At 43.9% G+C, this 26,785-nt stretch overlaps 1 protein-coding gene across 1 annotated transcript in view; it reads left to right on the forward strand.

Moving 5' to 3' along the window:
• The window catches only part of LOC140714331 (dual oxidase 1-like), a 130,866-nt gene that overhangs the window by 68,559 nt on the left and 35,522 nt on the right, over nt 1–26,785 (forward strand). The window contains exons 21-24 of the mRNA XM_073025494.1: nt 2,302–2,477; nt 3,646–3,709; nt 20,132–20,200; nt 25,410–25,588. Of these exons, the coding sequence (XP_072881595.1) occupies nt 2,302–2,477; nt 3,646–3,709; nt 20,132–20,200; nt 25,410–25,588 (488 nt within the window). The remainder of the gene's footprint in view (nt 1–2,301; nt 2,478–3,645; nt 3,710–20,131; nt 20,201–25,409; nt 25,589–26,785) is intronic.

Here is a 26,785-nt window from a genome sequence, read left to right on the forward strand (position 1 = left end):
AAGATCATTACTAATGTCTCCACAATCTCTACTGCTACCTCTTCCAGAATCCTAGTGTGCAGTTCTTCTGATCCGGGTGACTTATACACCCTTGGATCTTTCAGCTTTTTGAAAGCTTTTTTCAGCTTTTCTCTTGTAATAGTAACTGCACTCTCTTCTCTTCCCTCGCACCTTTCAAAATCTGGCACACTGCTGGTGTCTTCCACAGTGAAAACAGATGCAAAACACTCATTTAGTTCATCTGCCATCTCCTTGTCCCCCGTTATTATTTTTCCAGCCTCATTTTCTAGTGGGCCTATATCCACTCTCATCTCTCTTTTATTCTTTACATACTTGAAAAAGCTTTTACTATCCACTTTGATATTGTTTGATAGCTTGCTTTCATATTTCATATTTTCTCTCCTAATTATTCTTTTAGTTGTACTCTGTAGGTTTTTAAAATCTTCCCAATCCTCTGTCAAACCATTAATTTTTGTGTTGTTTTATACCCTCTGTTTTGCTCTTACATTAGCTTTGACTTCCCTCGTCAGTCACGGTTGTACTATTTTGCCATCTGAGTATTTCTTTGTATTTGGTATACATCTATCCTGCAACTTCCTCATTTTTCTCAGAAACTCACACCATTGCTGCTCTGCTGTCATCCCTGCCAGCACCTCCTTCCAATTTACTTTGGCCAACTCCTCTCTCATACCACTGGAATTTCCTTTACTCCACTGAAATACTCCACTGAAAGTTAGACTTTCTCCGTATCAAGTTTCAAGTTGAACACTCTCACATTATGATCACTGCCTCCCAAGGGTAATTTTACCTCCCTAATTCTAGTTCATTACATCACACCCAATCCAGTATAGCTGATCCCCTAGCAGGCTCAACAACAAACTGCTCTAAAAAGCCATTTCGTAGGCTTTCAACAAACTCACTCTTTTGAGATCCTTTACCAACCTGATTTTCCCAATCGACCTGCATGCTGAAATCTCCCACAACTATCATAACATTGACATTTTGACTCGCCTTTTCTATTTCCTGTTCCAATCTGTGGTCCACATCCCAGCTACTTTTGGGATGCCTGAATATAACTGCCATCAGGGTCCTTTTACTCTTGCAGTTTTTTTAACTCAACCCACAAGGATTAAATACCTTCCAATACTATGTCACATCTTTCTACTGACTTGATACCATTCTTTACCAGCAGAGCTACGCCACCCACTCTGCCTGTCTTCCTATCCCTCTGATACAACATGTAACCTTGGGCATTCAGCTCCCATCTACCACCATCCTTCAGCCACGATTCAGTGATGGCCACAACATCATACCTGACAATCTGTAATATTGCAACAAGATCATCCACCTTATCTCTTATACTCCGTGCTTTGAAATTTAACACTTTGAGTACCGCATTTGCTACCCATTTTAATTCTGCATCCCTAATGTACTGATACTCACTCTGGTGGCTGCAATTTTATCCTATCATCTGCCTGCCCTCCCTGATAGTCTGACTGCGTGCTACCTTTGCTTTTTTACCATCCGCCCATTCCTGAGTGAGCCTCAGGAACTCATGGAGAATGATGGAGGCTGCATCACTGTGTGTACAAAGTGGAAGCAGATACTCTTGTTTAAAGATGAGGGAACTGAAGGCTGTGGGGAACTGGCAGAGAGGAGGAGATGAAGGCGGGGGATGGCCAATTGTGATGGTTTTGAATAGCAGGGCAGGTTTGAGGGGCTGACATCCTATTTCTGTTCCTATTGTGTCATAACCTCATATTTGCAAGCCAGTAGCACAATGGATCGGGCCTCATGGTGCAACGGCAGAGTCTGACTCCAGATCAGAGGGTTGAGTGTTTGAATTCCATTAGCGCCACAGATGCTATGTCGGGTTTTTATATCGGGTGGCATGGTAGTGTAGCAGTTACACCCAACAGCAGCCCTGGTTCAATTCCCGCCACCATCCATAAGGAGTTTATACTTTCTCCCCGTGACCATGTGGATTTCCTCCAGGTGCTCTGGTTTCCTCCCACATTCCAAAGACCTACAGGTTAGTAGGCAGTTGGTCAAATGGTGTAATTGGGCAAGGTGGGCTTGTTCGACCAGAATGGCCTGGTACCGTGTTGTATCTCTAAATTAAATTCTAATTAAAATTAATGTTAATGTAAAATATGAATAGTAATTCCTGCTAGAAAACAATCTGAGTATTTGTGATTTAACATTTCTGATTCTGTCTACAATACTTAGTACTACTGGAGTGTTTTTGCTTGTGACTTTACTCTGGTGGAGACAGGCATTATTCACCCTTTGTTCTTCCAGGTCCTTCATTGAGATCTCCCATAACTGCTTATCAAAAATACAGGAGGATGAGATCATGAACTCGCTGTTCAAGGAAGCGGGATTCCAGGACAAAGACGAACTCACCTGGGAGGACTTCCATTATCTGTTCCGAGACCACGCAGATGAACTGCAGTTTGCTCAGCTCAACGTGAAAGGTCAGTATTCCCTTTAACGTATAAAGGGGACAGGGTAATGCCTGTGCATCTGGAGTGGATTGGAGACAGTGGCTTTAGGTTTCCCAAGAGCCTGCCAGAGGACAGTTCTGTTCCTTCAGTAATGCTTGACACACGGACGCAGTGGTGAGTAGATCAGAGTGTTGTCACCATGAATTTGGAATCTAATGCTGTGTTTTCAAACGATGCCCTCCTTTGGTGCCATACCGTGCCAATTATCCACACAAACTTTGGCAAATGAATTAGGGGCATTTAAGAAACTGTTAGAAAGACACGTGGATGATAAAAATGGGGAGCTATGTGGGAGGGAAGAGTTAGATTGATCTTGGAGAAGGTTAAAAGGTCAGCACAGAACTGTAAGCCGAGGGCCCTGTGTTGTGCTCTGTTTTATGTTCTATATTCTAATGCAGAGCTAAGAATCACTGTCAGATTTGGGTTTCTTACCCCTTGAACCTATTCTGCAATTCATCGTCATGAAGCTAATCCCACCCAAGATTCTGCAGATGCTGGAAATCTTGAGCAGCGCACACACAACATGTTGGAGAAGCTTAGCGAGTCAGGCAGCGCCCCTGGAGTGGAATGAACAGTTGATGTGTTGGGCCAAGACCCTTCATCAGGACTGGAACATCAACTGTTTATTCCCTGCACTGAACATGCCCGACGTGCTGAGTTCCTCCAGCACTTTGTGTGTGGTGTTAATCTGACTAAAATCCTACCCTGTGATCCCGACTACCCACAATAATTTTTCCACCCCCTTAAACTACCTAATCCTGCCTTACAAATATTTAATGACTCTTCACCCACTACCCTTTGAGGAAAAGAGTTTCAAAGACTCCTGACAATCCAAGAGAATAACATGTTGCTTCATTTCTGGTCTTATTTTTAAACAGCCACCCCCAAGATTCACCCACTGTTAGAAGCATGTCCTCAGGATTTTGAATGTTCCAATCAAGTCATCTCCTGATTTTACACAAGCTGGGCTTGCAGATCTTTCCCTGTAGGACTACCCACTTCCAGGGTTGTGAACAGATTCTGTATTTACAGATGACCATTGGTCAACTTTGTTCTTAAGTCAGAAAACGAACAAATCTTTCAATATGGTAAGCACACTTCCACAGTGGTGTAATGAATGTTCTCTTCTTCTCTTTAGGTTTGGACATACGAGATAAAGCCAACAAGTTCCAGCGAGTTTCCTTCCTCAAAAACCCATACAAGTGAGTACATATTTTGCATCTAAATGACCTTGTGTGTCTTTAAAAACATGCTATTTTAACTCTCCTTCCTACTCGCACACTGATCTGTCAGCCTTTGGCCTTCTCCCTTGCTACAGAAGCTATACCCAAACTGGAAGAACAATATTTCACTACGGAAGGTGATAACCCAACAGCATAATCACTGGATTTTTCAGTTACATGTAGCCCACACCCCAGTGTTTTTCTATCTCACATAATCACCTGTCCACCTACCTTACTACAAACATGAGATTCTACAGATGTTGGAAATCCAGAGTAACACACACAAACTGTTGGAGGAACTCAGTGTGGTGAACTACATATACCTGTCTGGACACGCCCCCCCACCTGCTGACTGCTCCTGTGGCTCCTCCCACAGACCCCTGTATAAAGGCGATTGGAGGCACTGCTCCTCCCTCAGTCTCCAGGATGCTGTATGGAGGTCTCTTGCTGCTGACTGCTTTCTTCCAGTGAATAAAAGCCTATATCTCGCCTCATGTCTCCGAGAGTTATTGATGGTGCATCACTCAGCAGGTCAGACAGCATCTATGGAGGGAGATAAACTGTTGTTGCTTCATCACATCATGTGCCAGGCAGTACTCCCTCATTCTTACTCTGGCTTCTCCCCCATTCCTTTCCAGTCCTAATGAAGGATCATGGCCTGAGACGTTGGCTGTTTATTTCTCTCCATAGATGCTGCCTGACCTGCTGAGTTTCTCCAGCATTTTGTGTGTGTTCCACCTACTTTATCTCTCTCTCTTTGTTCACCTTCCCTCCTTCCTGCTTCTATCTGTCCATCTCCCTCTCGCAGTCTGAATCTACCAATCACTCTCTCTGTCCCACCCCCTCCCCCTCTTGTACTATAATTTGCTAGCCACCTTTCCTCTGTCCTCTCAGTCTTGAGACAGGGTCTCAAAACCAAATCGTCGACATAGACTCTCTGCCTCCGCAGTTTCTGCTGAGTTCTTTCTGCTTACCGTTTATTGTTCCCAACAGCCTGCCTAGGTGAAGCACTAATTCGCTCGCACTTTTTCCAATCCTGTGCATTTGATATGCTGTACTCTTTACTGGAGATGCCTTATGCCTGACGCCGGCCCCCTAGGCCTGAGTCGATGTAGTAGTAATAGTTACTGGAGAAAACAAATGCCACTAACTACCACAACATGGTGAAGGGTCTCGGCACAGAACGTCAACTGTTTATTCCCTTCCAAAGATGTTGCCCGGCCTGCAGAGTCTCCTCCAGCACATTGTGTGTGTTGCTCTAGATTTCCAGCAATCTGCAGTACCCCTTGTGTCTATGGCCACAAGCAATCTTCTCTGGGAACTTAGCGGGTCGAGTAACACCTTTGGGGAAGGAGAGAAATTGTGAACATTTTGGGTCAAACTCTGAATCAGGACTAGAGAAGGTCAAAGTCTTTCAGTTTAATGTTGGTTGCACAAGTGCATGTATAAACAGATGCAATAAAAAGCTTACTTGCAGCAGCATCCCAGACACATAGCAATCACTAGAAGTATATAAGTTAAATGTACACACAATTAGTGCAAAATAATCCTTCTAAGTGATCAAAGTGGTCATAGTGAGGCAGCGATTGATTAATTTGTGCTAGTATGTTCTGTCCCCTCCAGATGTTCCTCCATTTAATCAGATTATGGCTGATCTGTTTCTTAACTATATTATGGCTAACCCATCCACCCAACTTGTTTATCATGGAATCTGAGAGAAAAAAGGTTACACCTGATCTCTTATTAACCTATTATTAAATAGTGACTCTTTTGTTCTTGAATTTACCACAAGAGGAAACATCTTCTCACACCCATATCTCATGATCTTTCACCTTTCAGTCTAATGCTTTCCAACTCTCCCAAATGCAAACAGATGCCAACCTAGCTGGTACAGCTTTCCATCATTAACAGGCAACAGCCCAGCAAGCCTCTGAACTTCTTCCCACTCAGAAAATAAACATTTGTCCCTCCATGTTTCCTGTTAGCAGGGTGTAGGGAGCACATTGCTACTGGGCGTGTTAGGATCTGTGACCTGAAGACTACATCAGTAATTCATTCCACAGACTTTTTAAAAAGGGTGTATTTGAGGTGCTTTGTTTTTATTCAAATACGTGCTTGCTGATGACAAACTTCCAAGGTTACTGACAAAAATTAGGGGCGTGGAACTATGTTGTCTCTTTCAGAGAGAATTGCATACCGTGGAACATAGAACATTACAGAACAGTACAAACCTTTTACAAACCATTACAAACCTTTTAACCTACTCTAGCATCAGTCTAACCCTTGCCTCCTACATAGCCCTCCATTTTTTTATCCTCTAAAGTTCAAATTAGCTTATTATCGAAGTACATATTGTATATGTCACCTTATACAATCCTGAGATTTATTTTCTTGTGGACATACTCAATAAGTCCAAAATCATAATAGAATCAATGAAGGACCTCACCAATTAGGCATACAACCAGTATGCAAAATACAACAAACTATGCAAGTACAAAATGACAGAAATAATAATAAATTAGCAATAAATGTTGAGAATATGAGATGAAGAGTCCTTGAAAGTGAGTCCATAGGTTGTGGGAACATTTCAGTGATGCAGCAAATGAAGCTGAGTGAAGTTATCAAAAGGCTGATGATTTGAGGGGTAATAACTATTCCTGAACCTGGTGGTGAGAGTCCTGAGGCTCCTGTACCTTCTTCCTCATGGCATCAGTGAGAAGAGAATGTGGCCTGGGTAGCTGGAGTCCCTGATCATGTACACTGTTTTCATGTGACAATGCTTATGTAGATATGCTCAACAATGGGCAGGTCTTTACCCGTGATGGACTGGGCCATATCCACTCCATTATTATAGGATTTTCCATTCAAGGGTGTTTCCATACCAGGCTGTGATGCAGCCAGTCAACAACACATCTTTAGAAGTCTGTCAGAGTTTTTGATGCCATGACATATGTTCGCAAAATCCTAAGGAAGTAGAAGTGCTACTGTGTTTTCTTTGCAATTGCACTTGCATGCTGGGCCCAGGACTGGTGCTCTGAAATGATAACACCAAGGAATTTACAGTTGCTGACCCTCTCCAACTCTGATCCCCAATGAGGTCTGGCTCATGGACCTCTGGTTTCCTCCTTTTAAATCAATAATCAGCTCCTTGGTCCTGCTGACATTAAGAGGTTGGCACCACATTATGGCACCACTCAGCCAGATTTTCAATCCCCCTCCTATATCTAAGAGTTTCTTAAATCCCCAATGTATCTACCTCTTCCACCTCCCATGGCAGGGCATTCCATGCGCGCACCACTCTCTGTGTAAAAAGACTTTACACTGACATCTCCCTGTACTTACCTCCAATCTGCTTAAAATTAAGGCTCTCATATTAGCCATTTCTGCTCTGGAAAAATGTCTCTAGCTATCCATTCGATCAATGCCTTTTAACATCTTATACACCTCTTATCATCTTGTACACCTCTATCAAGTCACCTCTCGTCCTCCTTCGCTTCAAAGAGCTCAACCTTTCCTCGTAAGACATGTGCTCTAGTTCAGGAAGCATCTTGGTAAATTTCCCCTGCACCCTCTCTAAAGCTTCCACATCTTTCCCATAATGAAGCAACCAGAGCTGAACACAATATTCCAAACAACACACACAAAATGCTGGTGGAACGCAGCAAGCCAGGCAGCATCAGGGTCTCAGCCCGATACATCGACAGTGCTTCTCCCTATAGATGCTGCCTGGCCTGCTGCGTTCCACCAGCATTTTGTGTGTGTTGCTTGAATTTCCAGCATCTGCAGATTTCCTCGTGTTTGCTTTACAATATTCCAAAGATGGTGTAACCAGAGTTACCTTGCGGCTCTTGATCTCAATCCCCTGACGAAAGAAGGTCAACACTATATGCCTTCTTAAAAACCCCATCAACTTGTGCGGCAACTTTAAGGGCTCTATTAACATGGTCCCCAAAGATCCCTCTGTTCCTCCACACTGCCAATTATCCTGCATTAACCCTGTTGTCTATCTTCAAACTCAACCTTCCAAAGTGAATCACTTGACAATTTTCTTGTTTCTACTGTATGCACTTCTCAGCCTAATTTACAAAGACCAAATAACCTGCTAACTGGAATGTCTTTGAAATGTGTGAGGAAACCAGATCTCCTGGAGGAAATTCTCACCCTCATGGGAAGGGCGTACAAACTTCTTACATGCAACGGCGGAATTGAATTCTGAGCTCCGATGCCCCAAGCTGTGACAATGTCGCGCTAACCGCTATTGACTGTAGGGTTCCCAATGTCGTATTCCAGGTGACACTCCAGAAGTATTTTGCTGCTTAGTTGCTTAAACGCAGTGCAGGAAAAGGCAATGGAAATGCTACCTTTGTTTCAGGGAGAACACACTGAATCCAGTTGGTAACACAACAGAATGTGAGGAGCCATAGAGGAAGTATTTCTTAAAGCTAATGTAATGTAAAATTTGGACTTGTTGTCCTGAAAGGGTGATAAGAGCCTATGACATAGGAGCAAAATGGGGCCATTCGGCCCATTGAGTTTGCTGTGCCATTCCATCCTGACTGATTCCCTTTCAACCCCGTTCTCCTGATTTCTCTCCATATTCAAGAACCTAACAACCCGTCCTTTAAATTTACCCAATGAATTGGCTTCCACAGCTGTCTGTAGCAATGAATTCCACAGATTCGCCACCCTGTGGTTAAAGAACTTCTTCCTCATCTCTGGAGATGTCCTTGTATTCTGAGGTTGCGCCCTTTGGTTCTAGACTCTCCCACTATAAGAAGCATCCTCTCCACGTCCACTCTATCTAGGCCTTTCACTATGCAATAGGTTTCAATGAGATCCCTCCTCATTATTCTGAACTCCAGCACATTCTTTCTTAGATAAGGGGCCCAGAATTGCTCACACTACTCCAAGTGTGACCTGACCAATGCCTCACACCATTGCTTTTATAATCTAGTACTCCTGAAATGAGTGCTAAAATTGCATTTGTCTTCCTATCTCCAACTCAACCTAGAAGTTCACCTTTATGGAATCCTGCATGAAGATTCCCAAGTCTCTTTGCACTTCTGATTTCTGAATATGCTCCCTGTTATGGAGGCAGGGAATATCATCACATTTAAAGATTTCCTACTAGGTTTAACGACAATTTCTAACTCTTGAACGGATCTTTCTTGCGCTAACAGATTAACTCTTGTTCTCCCAATCTGCCTCATTTCCCTGGTACTTTACCTGTCTATCTGCACTACACACACACTATACCTGAAACACCTCATTCTGCATTTTTTCCCTTTTACTACCTGAACTACTTAAAGACAAAAATATTTGACCATAAAACATAGGAGCAGAATTGAGCCATTCAGCCCATCGAGTCTGAGCCTCCATTCCATCAGTTCTTTTATTTGTCATGAACTGTACTTTGAAGCTTACAATGAAATATGTCATTTGCATCAAATCACATCTGCCAGGATTGCTGCAGGCTGCCAGCAAATGTTTCATCACTTCCAGTGCCAACATTTCATGGCCACGTTCACAAAGACTACCGTAATTACTTACATCTCTGATTACTTACTTAAGGAATGATCTGTCTAAAAACAAAAGCTTTTCACTGTATCTCATTACATGTGGCAATAGTAAACAAATTCCAATTCCAACAAGTACTTGGCATGCTCTAATATATAGGGCTATGTATCAGGAGCAGGGAGTTTGGGTTGACCTAAGTTATTTATTACAGGTGTCCCCCGCTTTACGAATGTTCACTTTACACCACTTTGCTTTTACAAAAGACCTACATTGGTAACCTGTTTTCGCATTACAAAGAAGATATTTGCTTTTACAAAAAATTTTCCCATATAAGTGAACGAATGGTTCTTCGCTTTATGCCATTTTGGTTTAAGAAAGGTTTCATAGGAGCGCTCTACCTTTGTAAAGGGGAGGACACCTGTACTGCCTTAAATTCATTACTGTCATGGTGTATACTTACCGAGAAAATTAGCTTTTTGCAGCAGCAGCATAGTACAAGGACAAATAAACTGTAAGTTAACATAATCTTAAATTAACATAAATTATCCATAATTTACATGGGTGCAAACATAAACATCAAAATAACTAATAACACAGGCGCAAGATTGAAAGAGAGAGAGAGGGTGGTGCAGTAACATAGTGGTTGGCACAATGCTTTACAGTACCAGTGACCTTGGTTCAATGCCCTCCACTGTCTGTATGTTTTCCTGTGACTATGTGGATTTCCTCTGGGTGCTCCAGTTTCCTCCCACTGTCGAGCAACATACCAGTTGGTAGGTTAATCGGTCATTGTAAATTGTCTCATGACTAGGCTAGGATTGAATCAGAAGATCGCTAGGCTGCGGGCCTCGAAGGGCCTGAAGGAGCAATCCCTCAGTAAATGAAAAGCAAGAACAAAACTGTAGCCCGAGGCACTGATAAGGTTTTTCATGGCGATTCAGGAACCTGATGTCAGTGGAGAAGAGGCTGTTGTTGAACGTTGAGGTGCAGGTCTTCAGGCTGCTGTACCTCCTGCCCGACGATGTCGTGGTTACTTGAAATGACCAGGAGACACAGACAATTCTTCGAGAAGTTTAAACCTTTATTTGCAAACAAAGGCTGAGGCAATCAATGAGCTTGTCACCGAAAGCCCCCCGAGCTCCGGTGTACAGCATTCTTTATAGTTATTTCTTATCTCAGTTACATTTCGGTTTTATTAGCATATCCAATCAATTTTTAGTTGCATATCATCTATATATGAATTAATTAATCGCTCTTGCCTAGCCCGCGGTACATCACCATTGTTTTTCACACGTTCGCATTGGGGCCTTATTCGTGGCCAAGATTATGTTTTCCAGACAACCTCCCTCACAGTACATTCCTGCTCGCAGCATCCTGTCCGCCACCGTTATCTCGTACTAAACAAAGGCTGAGTGTAATACATGGGATACATCGCAGCTAATAGTGTTGCAAAACAAGCAGGTGTACTGTAAGTGCCATAATATGCAGCTAAGAGAGTACAAAGTATCTAGTGAAAACAACACATAGCAAAATGTGCCTAGTAAAATAATACATATTAATATTCGGTACCTAGAAGTGATTACATAGTATAGTAAATAGCTAATACATAGTGATTATAGTTCAGGTATATATAATGATTATATCAGGTATATTTCTCAATATAATCCCCCCTTTGAGACCCACAGGGTCTCACACAGAAAGAGAACACTCAGAGGCCGTGCACCAAAGCCAAAATAAAGTCCAGCATTTTAATCCCAAATTTGGGTCAACTACAATTTCCATACTCGGAGCTCAAAATGATCTCTCTCTGTTATCCTAGGCTGTTGAGCCAAAAACCTGTCCCTCCGTAGCTGAGACAGGAAAAAAGACTCAGACACCCTTACAGACTAGTGTCCACATTATTAACACCTTCCAGTCCGCCTTGATGCATCGTGCAGACTGTAACAGTACATCATCGTCTTTTCTCCTTGTCTAGGGTCAGATTCAATAATTTTCAGGAGCATCGGGAATTGTTTTGCTGTCGCACGCATTATCAAAGTCTTGAGACATGGAAAAAAATAGCACAGAATAAATGCACAACTTATCAGCACAATGCCTGCAGTCATTGCCAATTTAATCAGCCACACACCCCATCCCCCTAGTTTGCTTTCTAACCAGTCAAACCACTGATGCCCAAATCCTGCATTCTGTTTGACCTCCTTCTGCAGATCCTTTAATTTATTCATTGCTCTGGTGAAAGACCCTTCTGGGCTAGTATTGTTTGGTATGAAAGTGCAGCATTGATCTCCAAACATCACACACACACCCCCTTTTTCTGCCAAAAGCCAATCCAGTACCTGTCTGTTTTGCCACGCCATCCTGCTAGTTGCATCCAGCTGTTGCCTTAAGGCCTCCAGTGCATCATCGGTGTAGTTGATGAATCTCTGTTGATTGTAGTATATATAATTTATCCATTCAACATTTTTGCTTACCCCTGTCACAGGTATGATAGCTTCCCAGTGAGCATCTCATGTGGTGTCAGGCATGTCACTCGATTAGTTTGCATGCGGTAACTCATCAATGCTAACGGTAAAACATCGACCCAATTAAGTTTAGTGTCTGCACAAATTTTGTTTAGTTTGGCCTTCAGAGTGCCATTGATTCTTTCCACCATGCCCTGTGACTGTGGGTGGTACACACATCCAAACCTTTGTTTTATTCTCAGTACTTGTAATACCAATTTGACCACCTTTTGGATGAAGGCCGAACCGTTGTCCAAGCTAATCTCCGAAGGTATTCCAAACCTTGGGATCACTTCATTTGTCAGGAACCTTACCACTGTTCCTGCCCCTTGATCCTTCGAGGGTATTGCCTCTACCCATCTGCTGAACCTGTCAATTACCACCAGAATGTATCTTTTCCCTCTTACCGTCTTTATCATATCTACGTAGTCGATCACCAGATGTCGAAATGGTCCTTCAGGCACGGGTATGTGACCTATTGGTATTGCAATCCCTCTTCGAACATTATTCTGTGCACAAACCTCACACTGTGCTAAAATATAGTCTACCGAAGCCTGTAAATAAGGCGACCAGAAACCATCCTTTTTTATTTTCCTTATTACTTCCCCCCTTGCACAATGGTCCACTCCATGTGCTTCTGAAATTAAGATAGTCAGCAAAGGAGTAGGAGCTACCCACAAACCATCCTCTGTGCTCCACAGGCCTTCTAAGTTCTGCTTGGCCCCCCTGTCGCCTCCACATTGTCTGTTCTGCCAGCGTTGCCCTACCTTGCATTTCAACCAGGTCCTCTATCATGGGTTCCGGCTCTAGGCTTACCTGGGGTGCAATAATAACTGATGTACACCCAGACGCTTTCCTGGCTGCTTTGCTTTTCCTGTGCCTGTCTCTTGTGTTAGAACCGCTGTGACATAACCCTCCTGTCGGTTGGATACATACAAATGAAAAACCTTCTCGTAGTCAGGCAAAGCTGGTGCTGACTGCAATTCCTGCTTAATAGTATTGAAAGCTATCTCCGCCTCTCCATTCCACTGTAAGCCGTTCTTCAAATTTGTATGTCCTGCTTCTTTCATTATCTTTCTCAGTGGTGCTACAATCTCAGCATATTCTCCAATCCAGTCTGAGCTATATCCTGTCATTCCCAGAAACGTCATCATCTGCCCTACTGTTTGGGGCTTTGGAGCCTTCGTTATCGCCTCAATCTGACTCGGCGCTACTGCCTTTAGATACCATCCTTCCTAAATATTCCACCTGCTGCTTACAAAATTGCAGCTTTTTCTTAGATACTTTATGCCCTCCATACGCCAGTTTCTCTATAAGTATCACAGTATCCCGTTCACACTGCTCTTCACTTTCAGAGCAAATCAACAAATCATCCACATACTGTATCAGTGTACTTTCCAGCGAAATGCCATCCAAATCTTCCTTCAATACTTTATTAAAAACATGTGGTGAATGCTTAATTCCTTGTGGCATTCTAGTGTAGGTGTACTGGTTGCCTCTGTATATAAATGCAAACAAATACTGACACTGTTCGGCTAGGGGAATGCTGAAGAAAGCCGAACACAAATCAATTACTGAAAAGTAGCTTGCTTCTGGCGGGATATTAGTCAGCGGTGTGTGTGGATTCGGGACCACTGCTGCCAAATCCTCCACTACCTCATTCACTGCTCTTAAGTCATGCACCAGTCTCCATTTAGACCTGTCCGCTTTTGGGACAGGCAACAGCGGAGTATTGCAGGGGCTGTTTACTCTCTTAAGCACTCCTGCCACTAACAGTTCCTGTATTGTTGGCGCTATACCTTCCTCTGCTTCCGGTCTTAAGGGATATTTTGGTCTCCTAGGTGGAACTGCTCCTTTCTTTAACCTTACCTCCACCGGACTGGCTGTTTCTATTTTCCTCACGTCCGTGTCATGTTGCGACCACAGAATAGATGGCAACTTGTCCAATATTTTATTTTTCTGCCGACCCCTTGCCTGCCCCAACAACGGCATGTGTGGCTGAGGAGTTACTTCAACTTCCTTCATAGTTCCTGTCACATCTATGTTTACCCCTATCTTAATGTAGTTGTTGTCTCCGGATATCCATACCTCAGACATAACCTTTCTCCAAACCGTTACAGTGCTTACCTGCTTTACCAGGGGTCCTAGGTCTTTAGATTGGTATCCCTCATTTACCAGCAAGGTTATGTGGGGTACAGCTTCCGGTATCCTGTACCATTCTTTCAAGAAGGTATTCCACCTGACTTGCAGGGCTGCCCCCTGCTTCCCAATTACTATGGCTTCCCCTTTTAGGTGTTGTCAAATATCTGTCCTCATGTTCCATCTCCTCTCTACCTCCTTATTCTGAGTCTCATCGAAAATTACAGTGCAATGTAACTCAGATTTGGGCGCTACAGCCTCAGGTAATATGGCCTGCACGCCTTGTTTCCACTTTCCCCAGGTATCCCAGATCTGATCTTCTGTTTCCCCTATCCAAAAAACATTGGCTCTCTTATCTTCTCGCACTATCAATTGAGCCCCTGCTCTTTCCACACTTAACCCATTTCTGGTGCATTCTAATTTTAATTCCAGTTTCAATAAAACATCTCTGCCTAACAAATTAATCGGAGTTCCTTTAGATACTAGTACTGATAAGACAATTCCTTTATTTCCCATTTTCAAATGCACTGGAGCCGTGCACTGTGTCAACTGTGTTTTCCCCGAGAACCCTACCGTCTTAATAAATTTTCCTGACATGGGAAAGTGAAGGGCATACTGTGGCTGTACGCAAGTGTACGTGGCTCCAGTATCTATCATCATTGGTGTCAGTTGCCCTTCTAACATAACCTGAACCATAGGTTCCTCATCTGCCTCCCTCGTTATCATTGGGTAATGTCCCTTCCCACTCGGGTTCTCGGGGCACCCCTAATACCTTGCATAGGGGTTTACAGGTCCGCTCGGACCCCCAGGAGCCGGCATGTGGCCAAACTGTGGCTCCCTTGCCATCGGCTCCTGCTGATACGAGACAGGCCATGGTTTAAATGGGCAGTCTCTCTTCATGTGTCCAGGCTGGTTGCATCCCCAGCACAATCTTTCTGCCTCTCTTTCCCCCGTCTCCTCTCTAATCCTCTTTGCCCATAACTCCTCTGCCCCCCTCCTTGGGAGTTCCAGTCCTGTCTGGGCTGTTGCTTAACTCTACTCTGTCCCCAATAGGGCATCTGTGGAAATGTTCCGCCGGAGACATTCATTATTGGCATGGGGTTTTCTGGCCCTTGACTGACAGAATGACCGGTTCCTCCATCTAATGGTGTAATGGCTGTACTCACATTAGTGATGGCTGGCAGCATCTTTTTGCTTTTGTCTTTGTCCTTCTTTTTCAGTTCTTCGAGCTGCATTTGCAATAGCTTTCACTGCACCTCTTCTTGCTGCTCAGCCAGCCTCCGTTTGTCTCTCCGATATTTCTCCACTGCGTGGACTACGTGATCACTGAATGCTTGTGGGGTCAGTGATGACAGCCCAACCACCTCCTCCAATTTAGACTTGACCTGTGGAGGCATTGCATCCAAAATGCTCTGTCAGAACAGTGAGTTCAGAAACAAGTTATTTTCCACCTCTTGCTCAGTCTCCAGTCTCCACTTTTTCAACTGGTTTTCTACATAGGCTGCTGGGTTTTCAGTGTCTCCCAGTAGTTCCCCCTTTAAGGCTTTGGGGTCTACTCTGGGTGGATAAAGCTTCCTGAGGGTCTGCCATACCCTCTGTCTCACTGGATCAAAATTGGCCCCATCAGTCTGTGGACTGTCCACATTCTGTAAGCCAGCCATCTCCATCAGTTCTTTCAACTTGGAAGTTCCCATCAATCTTATCAGCAGTGCCTTCAAATCTCCCATAGCCAACAATCGTCCCGTTGTTTCCTCCTCAAAGGCTCTAATCCACTTTCCTGCCCCCTCGTGCAGACTAGGCAGAGTATTTTTCAGCCCTTCCAGGTCCTGGGATCCCCAAGGGATATACTGTACTTGTCCTGATCCCTTTACCAGCAGTGGCAGCATTTCCTTCTCCCCGTTCCATGTAATCAAGCTTCCTTCCTCACTTGGTTCTTCATCTATTGCTGGCCCTAGTACTACTGGCTGCCACTCATACCTTCCTGGGGTATACCTTCTTCCTTGCTCCTTCTCCACTCTAGTCCCCTCTTCCATCTCCAATATCTGCTTCTCCGTCCTCTCTCGTATTTCCTCCAAACTCTGGTCTCCTACCTTCCTCCAACTTCCTCTCAACTCACTCCATTCTTGCTGTCTAGATGATTCCTGTTCTCTTCTAGTCTGTCTGTCTCTACAGTATAACCAATACTCCTCATAATCCCTCTTCTCTCTCAGCTGGTGTAGCCTTTCCACTACTCTTTTCATCTCCCTTCTTTCCTGTTCTATCTTTATCTTTTCTCCCTCTATCTCGTTCTATATTGCCGCTTTTTTCCTTCTCGTATTGTTTTATTTCCTCCTCATTATCCCAAACTTGGACTTCTCCCTGCATGTTTACTGTTCCCGTCAGCAGGGGGCACTGCTTAGGGGTTCCTTCCTCATTATCGGGAGGGGGTTTTTCTGTTTCTTTCGCATCCGGGTACGGATCTGAAGCCAGCTTCTCACCGTACCCTCCTCTCTCTCTAACAGGCTGTTTTCCCTGCACCTTAGTGTCTTCCTCGTTTGTAATCAATATTCTACCTGTCCTCCTCAGCCTTTCTCCCTCCGTTCTGAAGAGTTTTAGCACTTCCATTTCTCGTTCTCTTTTTTGCCCTCTTTTCTTAGATTTATCTTTTGGTTTGTAATTTTTTAATTAGTCCTTCCAGTTCTTCGCACAAACTTACATCAAACGTTCCTTTTCTTGGCCACTTTGTGACCAGGTTTTTGGTTCTTTTTTCCCATTTTTCTGAAGTTTTTGTGATCTCATATTTAATTAACGGGAATTTTTTGCTCAGAATCTCTACTGCCGTTCCTTCACCTGTCGTGTTATTCTCTCTTTTTAAGGTATTTCAGAGATTCACAGTTTGTTTACTGGATAATATTATTTACTCTAATTCTATGCCTAGTCTATTCTGTTCTACCCGTGTAGACCTCTATTCAGAGTGGTACCCACAGAACTTGCTCTTTGCACCTCGTCTGTTCAGACCCTTATCTCTTAAGGCGGTACCCACGAGGATTTTCTACTCTAATTCTATTCTATTTTTCCTTACCCTGCCCGTTCAGCCCTTCGCTCTGTGCGAAGCGGTATCCACAGGGATTTACTCTACTTTTCCTTACCCTGCCCGTGCAGCCCTTCGCTCTGTGCGAAGCGGTATCCACAGGGATTTACTCTACTTTTCCTTACCCTGCCCGTGCAGCCCTTCGCTCTGTGCGAAGCGGTATCCACAGGGATTTACTCAATTTTCCTTACCCTGCCCGTGCAGCCCTTCGCTCTGTGCGAAACGGTATCCACAGGGATTTACTCTACTTTTCCTTACCCTGCCCGTGCAGCCCTTCGCTCTGTGCGAAGCGGTATCCACAGGGATTTACTCAATTTTCCTTACCCTGCCCGTGCAGCCCTTCGCTCTGTGCGAAGCGGTATCCACAGGGATTTACTCAATTTTCCTTACCCTGCCCGTGCAGCCCTTCGCTCTGTGCGAAGCGGTATCCACAGGGATTTACTCAATTTTCCTTACCCTGCCCGTGCAGCCCTTCGCTCTGTGCGAAACGGTATCCACAGGGATTTACTCTACTTTTCCTTACCCTGCCCGTGCAGCCCTTCGCTCTGTGCGAAGCGGTATCCACAGGGATTTACTCTACTTTTCCTTACCCTGCCCGTGCAGCCCTTCGCTCTGTGCGAAGCGGTATCCACAGGGATTTACTCTACTTTTCCTTACTCTGCCCGTGCAGCCCTTCGCTCTGTGCGAAGCGGTATCCACAGGGATTTACTCTACTTTTCCTTACCCTGCCCGTGCAGCCCTTCGCACTATGCGAAGCGGTATCCACAGGGATTTACCAACACCACGTGGAATTTTTCTTAACTTAACTTCTTATTAACTTATTTGTACTTACCCTCACTGCAGTGTTCTTGATCAATCCTCTAAGCCTCCTCTGCTAACCCTCAATTCTGCCAGATTCTTTGGATCAGAGAGACCCTTCAGCAGTTGCTACACACTTCTGAGTCCCCGAGACCCCCAAAACCAACAGAATTTTAATCCAAATTGTCGCAAAAAGCGCTTATCTTTTTCTTGGTGCACCCGTAATTCTGTTAGCCCTGTAAGGGCTCCCGAGGGACCGGGAAGCGGCCTCAACCCGCCGAATCTTTTCCGCGGGTCTCTTTCCGACCCTGCTCGCTGCGCCAATTTTGTCATGGTTACTTGAAATGACTTGGAGACTCAGTCAATTCTTCAAGAAAAGTAAACCTTTATTTGCAAACAAAGGCTGAGGCAATCAATGAACTTGTCACCGAAAGCCCACCGAGCTCTGGTGTACAGCATTCTTTATAGTAATTTCTTATCTCAGTTACATTTCGGTTTTATTCGCATACCCAATCAATTTTTAGTTGCATATCATCTATATATGAATTAATTAATCGCTCTTGCCTAGCCCGCGGTACGTCACCATTGTTTTTCACCCGTTCGCATTGGGGCCTTATTCGTGGCCAAGATTATGTTTTCCAGACAACCTCCCTCACAGTACATTCCTGCTCGCAGCATCCTGTCCACCACCGTTATCTCGTACTAAACAAAGGCTGAGTGTAATACATGGGATACATCGCAGCTAATAGTGTTGCAAACCAAGCAGGTGTACTGTAAGTGCCAAAATATGCAGCTGAGAGAGTACAAAGTATCTAGTGAAAACAACACATAACAAAATGTGCCCAGTAAAATAATACATACTAATATTCGGTACCTAGAAGTGATTACATAGTATAGTAAATAGCTAATACATAGTGATTATAGTTCAGGTATATATAATGATTATATCAGGTATATTTCTCAATAACGACAGCATCAAGAAGAGGGTGTGGCCTGAGTGGTGGTGGTCCCAGTGATGGATGCTGCCTTCCTGAGACATCGCCTCTTGGAGATGTCTCAGTTAATGGGGACAGCTGTTCCCATGATGGAACTGACTATCCTGTGAATTGAATCCTCCATACCAGTCCATGATGCAACCCAACCCTGACTGCCAGTAACAATTTTATTCAGGTTGAGCTTCCTTAGTACAAAGTAGTAATTCATAGCATACACTTGGTGATTGTTTTATCAGGTACCACCTATATGTAATAACGTGGCAATGAGTGCATGTTCATAGTCTTCTGCTGCTGTAGCCCGTCCACTTGATGGTTCGATGTGTTGTGCGTTCAGAGGTTTGCTTTTGCACACCGCTGTTGTTGTGTGGTTATTTGAGTTATTTATTCATTTATTGAGATGCAATGTGGAATAGGCCTTCCTGCCCCCTTCAAGCCACATGGCCAGCAGCTCCCGACTTAACTCTAGCTTAATCATCGAACAATTTACAATGACCAACCAGTATGTCTTTGGACTGTGGGAGGAAACAAGAGCACCCAAAGGAAACTCACGTGGTTATGGGAAGAACACACGAACTTCTTACAGACAGTGGTGCAGAATGAACTGGGTCACTGGTACTGTAAAGCGTTGTGCCAGCCGCGATACTATTGTCAGCTTGAACCAGTCTGGCCATTCTCCTCTAACCTCTCTCATTCACAAAAGTGATTTCACCCACAGAACCTTCGTTCACTGGATGTTTTGTTTCATTTTCACACCCTTCTCGGTAACGCTAGAGACCATAGTTTGTGAAAACCCCAGGAGGTCAGCAGCCTCTGAGATACTCAAACCACCCCATCTGGCACCAACAATCATTTCACGGTGAAAGTCTCCTAGTTCACATTTCTCCTCCATTCTGATATTTAGTCTGAACAACAAGTGAACCTCTTGACCATGTCTGCATGCTTTTATGCATTGAGTTGCTGCCACGTGACTGGCTGGTTAGATATTTGCATTAACAAGCATGTGTACAAGTGTACCTAATAAAGTGGCCACTGAGTGTGCTTTCGACATTAGATAAAGTGTGTTGGAGGTCATAACACTGTATTTCTGGAGCAAAATCCTGTTGCAGAATTGGCCGTGGGGATTTGACAGCTAAATAATTTTCCATTGATATTGTTTAACCACCAGAAAATCAGGAGTACCGTGAGGGGAAACTTGATTCCACTTAGCTGGGACAGTTGATCTGAATCATGCAGGTGACTAGGCTTTTAGCTTCCCACTTACTCTGAGGGTGCCTTGTGGTTTGTGCATGTGCTGGATAACAGAGCCTGTCACTTCAGCTTTGAATGAAATAGACTCCCCTGTGGCTTATGAAAAACATTCTTGTTCTCCACCTACTAACAGGAACAACCAGGAGACTCCGGTGGAACAGGTTGGACAGGAATTCCGAAACAGAGACAAACAGAACAAAAGGTAAAAGCTCACCCTCTGTGCCGTTTAACTCTGCTGCCTGTTAATGTTAAAATCCAGAGATTCTGCATGCAGATGCTGGAAATCCAGAGTAACGCATACAAAGTGCTGGAGGAACTCAGCAGGTCAGGTAGCATCTACGGAGAGGAGCAAACATCTGATGTTTCAGGCCGAAACCATTCGTCAGGGCCCATTCTCTTTCAGACATGTCAGTCCGTGGCTTCTACTGCCACGAAGAGGTCACTCTCAAGTTCGAGGAGCAACACTTCATCTTCCACCTAGGTAGCCTTCAACCATGAACATCCATTTCTCAAACTTCTGGTAATTTTCCCCCCCCCCGATTCTTTTTCCACTCCCCACTCTGGCTTCCCTCCTACCTCTTCTCCTCTCTTCACCTGCCTATCACCTCTCTCTGGTGCTACTCCTCCCCGCTTTCTCACATGGTCCACTCTCCTCTATTAGATTCCTTCCTCTTCAGCCCTTTGCCTTTTCCACCCATCACCTGTCCTTCCCCTCCCTCAACTTCCTTATACTGGTATCCTCCCCCTTCCTTTCCAGCCCTGATGAAGAGCCTTGGCCCAAAACACCGACTGTTTATTCCTTTCCATAGATGCTGCCTTTAATGCTTATGTGTTTTAGAAATAAGTCAGATTTATAGTGCGAATGTTGACACCAAATTATCAATCCACGTAAAATGCTGGTGTATGCGGCATCCAGGGACGGGTAGCACCTCTGGTGAAGGGGCTTTTCATGTCCATTCTAGGGCAGCTCACTTACCTTTGGTCCCCTGCATAGGCTCAGCTCTCACCTGTGGCTCCAAGTAGCTGTTGGAATGTGGCAGTGGCCTTGCCCTGGTCCACTGCTTCGGCAGGTGGGCTAAACCAGGTGAGGGTAGCCGGCGAGCCTTATACCTAATTGAGATAGGGATGTACGTGTCTGGGCATGTGAAATCAGCACCAGCAGACTGGGTGGATGAGATCAAAAGTGAGATCCAACATTTCTGCAATGTTTCATGGACAGCGAAGGTCATGACAAGGCACAGAAGGTGTCATGGTCATCCACTGCCACCAAGGAAGACTCCACTTGTGATGACTACTCATACCACTGGACCTGGGCTTCCGAGGTTGAGAGAGTGGAACTTCCCCGAGAGCAACAGCTTTTCCACTTTAAAAACTCTCCCACCCAGGTTTCAGCTGTCATTATCTGATATAGCAGGCGACCAATCACCAGTGAAGACCAGGTTTCAAGCACTCCACATGGAGAACCACAACACAAAACGCTGACCGTCCTTTTCCCTCCACAAATGCTGCCCGACTTGTTGAGTTCCACTAGATTCCAGCATCAAAGTCAAAGTCAGAATCGAGATTATTGTCAAGTGCACAACACGGATGCATGGGTGTTTAAGAAAAACAACTTGCAGAAATGTCACAGGCACATACTGTAGCATCAGATAAGCAGCATTCACAGAAGAAAGATAACTAATACAATTTTTATAAGCAAGAGCACAATTAGAATAAAAATAAAAGAAAATCCATACAGTGCAAAATGATTAAAGTGTTCATAATTTTGCTAAACTCGTCATTAGGGTTTTGCCAGCTGGTTTTGAACTCTAAACACTGTACTTCAGCAGCAAGTTGAAGGGATGTGGTAAACTATGTATACCTGTCTGGACACGCCCCTCTGCTGACTGCTCCTGTGGCTCCTCCCACAGACCCCGGTATAAAGGCAATTGGAGGCACTGCTCCCCCCTCAGTCTCCGAGATGCTGTGCTCCGTTTTGCTGCTAATAAAAGCCTATTGTTCGCCTCCCGTCTCCGAGAGTTATTGATGGTGCATCAAGGGAAGTAGCTGTTTTTGAACTGAGTGGAATGGGACTTCAGGCTTCTGTATCTCCTGCCTGATGCAACAAGATAGGATGGATCAGATGATGGATGTTGCCTCTTGAAGCAACACCTCATCTCTTCATGAAGACATACTGATAGTGCGGAGGGATGGGCCTCTGATGCATCAGGCAGACTCTGCTACTTTAGAAGGATGAGGCGGGGGGAGGAATCTCATTGAAACCTATTGAATATTGAAAGGCCTGGATCAGTGGTTCCCAAAGCTGTCTGCGTTACCACCCCTTTGGCTCACAGACCGCATCCCCTGTGGTGCCCCCTCTCTCCTTCTGGCCATTACATAAAAACCGCAAAGAATTTTGATTCACAATGCACCATGAAAGAAAAAAATAGGAACTGCAGATTCAAAGTAGTGACAAGTAATTGCAAACATTATTTACATCTATATAAAGCAACAAATAAAACCATATATTTATTTAACTGGAGTAAAAACAATTTTCATCAGCTATGCTAGAGCGTACATTAGAAGTTCAACTATTCACTACTCATTGCTTTTCCTGCTTTCAATGAGATGCAGTGATATCAGCTTCTCAACATCAGACTGAATATCACCCTCGTTCAATAATTTGCAGTCTGTTTCGTTGCTTTGAAGGAAATTGTGTGTGTGCACTGAAACCATGCTCCACTAAATATGATGTTGGAAAGGCAATGAAGAACATCGTGTTCTTTTTGCACAGTGCAGGATAGTGTTCAGAGATTCTTTCTGCAACCAAAAGTCTTGATGTAATTTTTTTGAACCTTGACTTCAGATCACAATTTTGTAACGAGATCCGTTCTTCTTTCTTCCTTGCTGTTAATTTCTCAGTACAACTGTCAGGAATTGATTTATTACTCAACCTGGATCAAGGGAAAACCCTGAAATCTTTGACATGTCTTTGTACAGCTCACCCGAATGGGCACAAATATACTTGAAGATCATCAGCTTTCTTTCTCTTCCAACTCTGAGAGATTCAGAATCTGGAAAAGATTCCGATGGCCAATGTTGCACATAAATAGGGACAGAAATGTGGAGATAACTGATTTGACTTTGATAAGATTCACGTCATTTTCTTATAATTGAAGACTGATTTAATTGAACATTGTAAATAATTCTGACAAATAATCAATGTCATGCTTAATATTCTTAAATTGATTGCTGAATGAAGCATTTGAGTCTTCAAATAATTTTATCACCATTTTTAAAAAACTGCGTAAGAGCATCTGAGGCAGTTTCCTTTTATTAATTTATTTATTGAGATGCAGCGTGTAATAGGCCCTTCCAGCCCTTTGAGCCACACCATCCAGCAATCTCATCATTTATCCCTAGCCTAATCACAGAACAATTTACATTGACCAATTGACCTTACAACCGGTGCATATTTGGACTGTGGAAGGAAACTGGAGCACCTGTAAATCTATGCAGTCACGGGGAGAACAAACAAGCTCCTTACAGGCAGCAGAGGGAAGTTTGCGAGCCAGCTGACTTCTGTGTGCGCCTGCAAGTGTTCAATTTCTTCCAGAATCTGCCCTTTCAAATGGTCCTGACTGCATTTCTGTAGCCCATGACCCAACTGAGAAATCACTGACCTCTGTATGTAACTTCAGGCAGAGAATCGGGTCTTGCCTGAGCTGTGATGACATCATAACTTTCTCCTTTATTGATCGCAATGCTTGACGGTTGTGTTAAACAATAAGAGATTGACTCTTGTCTACATGCTTTTATTCAATTCAAGTTTAGTTGTCATTCAACCATACATGAATACAGCCAAACAAAACGGCATTTCTCCAGGACCAAGGTGCAAAACACAGTACGGTACCAACAGTCACACATAGCATATACAAGGTAGAAAGCACATGTAAGATATCAGAAAAAAATATAGCCATGCAAAGAAAGTAACCCAGACCTAGGTCTGCGAATGCTGTAGAAATCTGCAATCACAATACAGCTTGTCTTCTGTCGAGTAATCACTGGGGGGCAACACAGACTCCAGCCTGGACACTGCGCCACACTGCCCCCAGTGGAGTGCACCAGCTCCAACGCCTCTCTCCTGGTAGCTGTAAACATTTTAAGCACTGGGTTGTTGCCACTTGATTAGCCGATTAGGTATTCACATTAATGAACAGGTGTACAGGTGTATTTAATAAAGTGGCCTCTGAGTGTATGTTCCATGTTTTCCCAACACCCCCATCAACTTCACCCTGTTCGTCAACAGAACTGGGTTAGGAAATTCACTACGCAACTCATAATTAATCAAAGCTCACACTTTATTGTCTCTGCACAAACCACAATGTAAATATGTTGACCGCAGGCCAACAGCTTAGAACATGAATTCTACTGTTCCCTCTGTACCAACACTCACTCAGACCACTTTTCCAATTTACAATGCCGTTGGCCAGATGATCGAGCCTTTCTTCCCGCAGTCCCTGGCATGGGGGCTTTTTCCTTATGATGGTGGGTCTCCTGAGAGAGTTATCACTGATAGCACACACGAAGCATCCACTTTTATACTCGTTCCTTACCAATTCAAATGTTGCATTCCACCGTCATTGGCTGTAGGTCACCTGATTGACGTTTAACACCTTTGACATGGAGCTTACAAAAATAGAGGGCTATCGGTAAGCCTAGATAGTTCTTAAGGTAAGGACATGTTCAGCACAGCTTTGGGGGCTGAAGGGCCTGCATTGTGCTGTAGGTTTTCTATGTTCTTTTTTTTATGTTTTTGTTGGCTCTGCTCCAAGCCAACATCCATTTATTGCCCTCTTCCCAGCAAGTGACAGATGTTAAAACACAGAGAGCAAAGCAACTTCATCTCACAAAATGGAGGATATAAAACAGTTCCACAAAATGGCAGCCTTCATCTCCAAGCACACGGCTGGAACAAAGGCAATTGATCTGTCTGCTTGCACTGTCCTTGACCCTTTCAAATTCAATATTTTCTTCCATATTTTAAATCCTCCATGGACAACAACCTTCAATTCCATCACTCACCAATACACTAGTTTTGATGTTAGTTAATTTTCTGTAGTCAATTAAACTACTGACCCGCATGTCTTTGGGATGTGGGAGGGAACTGAAGCATCTAAACTGCACACAGTCACAGGAGGAGAATGCAAACGCCACACAGCCAACACCAGAGGTCAGGACTGAACCTGGATCAAATCTAGTCGCTGCCTTTCCACACAGCCCACAAATTGATCTGGTCAGTGACTGCAGCACCAGATTTTGATGAATTACCGGAAACTCTGAGTCAAATCTCCTGCTTAATCGAGCGATGAAATAGCAGGAATCCAAAGGTGGGACCTCACGATAATTTGGCATTTCAACTCTCCCCACAGGTCGCCTTACCACCACCCTAAACCCTTCACAGAAGCAAAACGGGAGAGGTACAACCGCAGCAAGGTGCAGCAGAAAATTCAGCACTTCAAGCGCTTCATCGAGAACTATCGGCGGCACATCATTTGCGTTCTCATTTTTTACGGAATCGCAGCCGGTGTTTTTGTGGAACGAGCCTACCGTAAGTTACAGGATGGCACCCAGAGACTCCAGTGATGTGATATTTTAAAATTCAGAATCAGGTCTATTATCACTGACATGTGTTATGAAATACAGGTGTGGCCCCCCCCCCCACCTTTACAAAGGTAGAGCGTTTCTTTGAAATCTTTCTCAAGCCGAAATGATGTAAAGTGAAGAACCGTTAATTTATATGGGAAAAATTTTCATAAAAGCTAAAATCTTCTTTGTAGTGTGAAAACAGGTTACTAATGTAGGTCTTTTGTAAAAGCGAAGTGGCGTAAAACGAACATTCGTAAAGCGGGAGACACCTGTTGTTTTGCAGAGGCAATACAGTGCAATACCTAATAATAAAAAATATAAATTGCGGTAAGTAGATATAGAATATTAACCATATAACCATATAACAATTACAGCACGGAAACAGGCCATCTCGGCCCTTCTAGTCCGAGCCAACGCTTACACTAACCTAGTCCCACTGGCCTGCACTCAACCCATAACCCTCCATTCCTTTCCTATCCATGTACCTATCCAATTTTACTTTAAATGACAATACTGAACCTGCCTCTACCACTTCTACTGGAAGCACATTCCACACGGCTACTACTCTCTGAGTAAAGAAATTCCCCCTCGTGTTACCCTTAAACTTTTGCCCCCTAACTCTCAAAGCATGTCCTCTTGTTTGAATCTCCCCTACTCTCAATGGAAAAAGCCTATCCACATCAACTCGATCTATCCCCCTCATTATTTTAAATACTTCTATCAAGTAACCCCCCCAACCTTCTAGGCTCCAAAGAATAAAGACCTAACTTGTTTAATCTTTCCCTGTAACTTAGGTGCTGAAACCCAGGTAACATTCTAGTAAATCTTCTCTGTACTCTCTCTATTTTGTTGATATCTTTCCTATAATTTGGTGACCAAAACTGTACACAGTACTCCAAATTTAGCCTTACCAATGCCTTGTACAATTTTAACATTACATCCCAACTCCTATACTCAATGCTCTGATTTATAAAGGCCAGCATACCAAAAGCTTTCTTCACCACCCTATCCACATGAGATTCCACCTTCAGGGAACTATGCACCATTATTCCTAGATCACTCTGTTCTGCTGCATTCTTCAATGCCCTACCATTTACCATGTATGTCCTATTTGGATTATTCCTACCAAAATGTAACACCTCACACTTTTCAGCATTAA

Source organism: Hemitrygon akajei, chromosome 21 (genome assembly GCF_048418815.1).
Source record: "Hemitrygon akajei chromosome 21, sHemAka1.3, whole genome shotgun sequence".
Lineage (NCBI taxonomy): Eukaryota > Metazoa > Chordata > Chondrichthyes > Myliobatiformes > Dasyatidae > Hemitrygon > Hemitrygon akajei.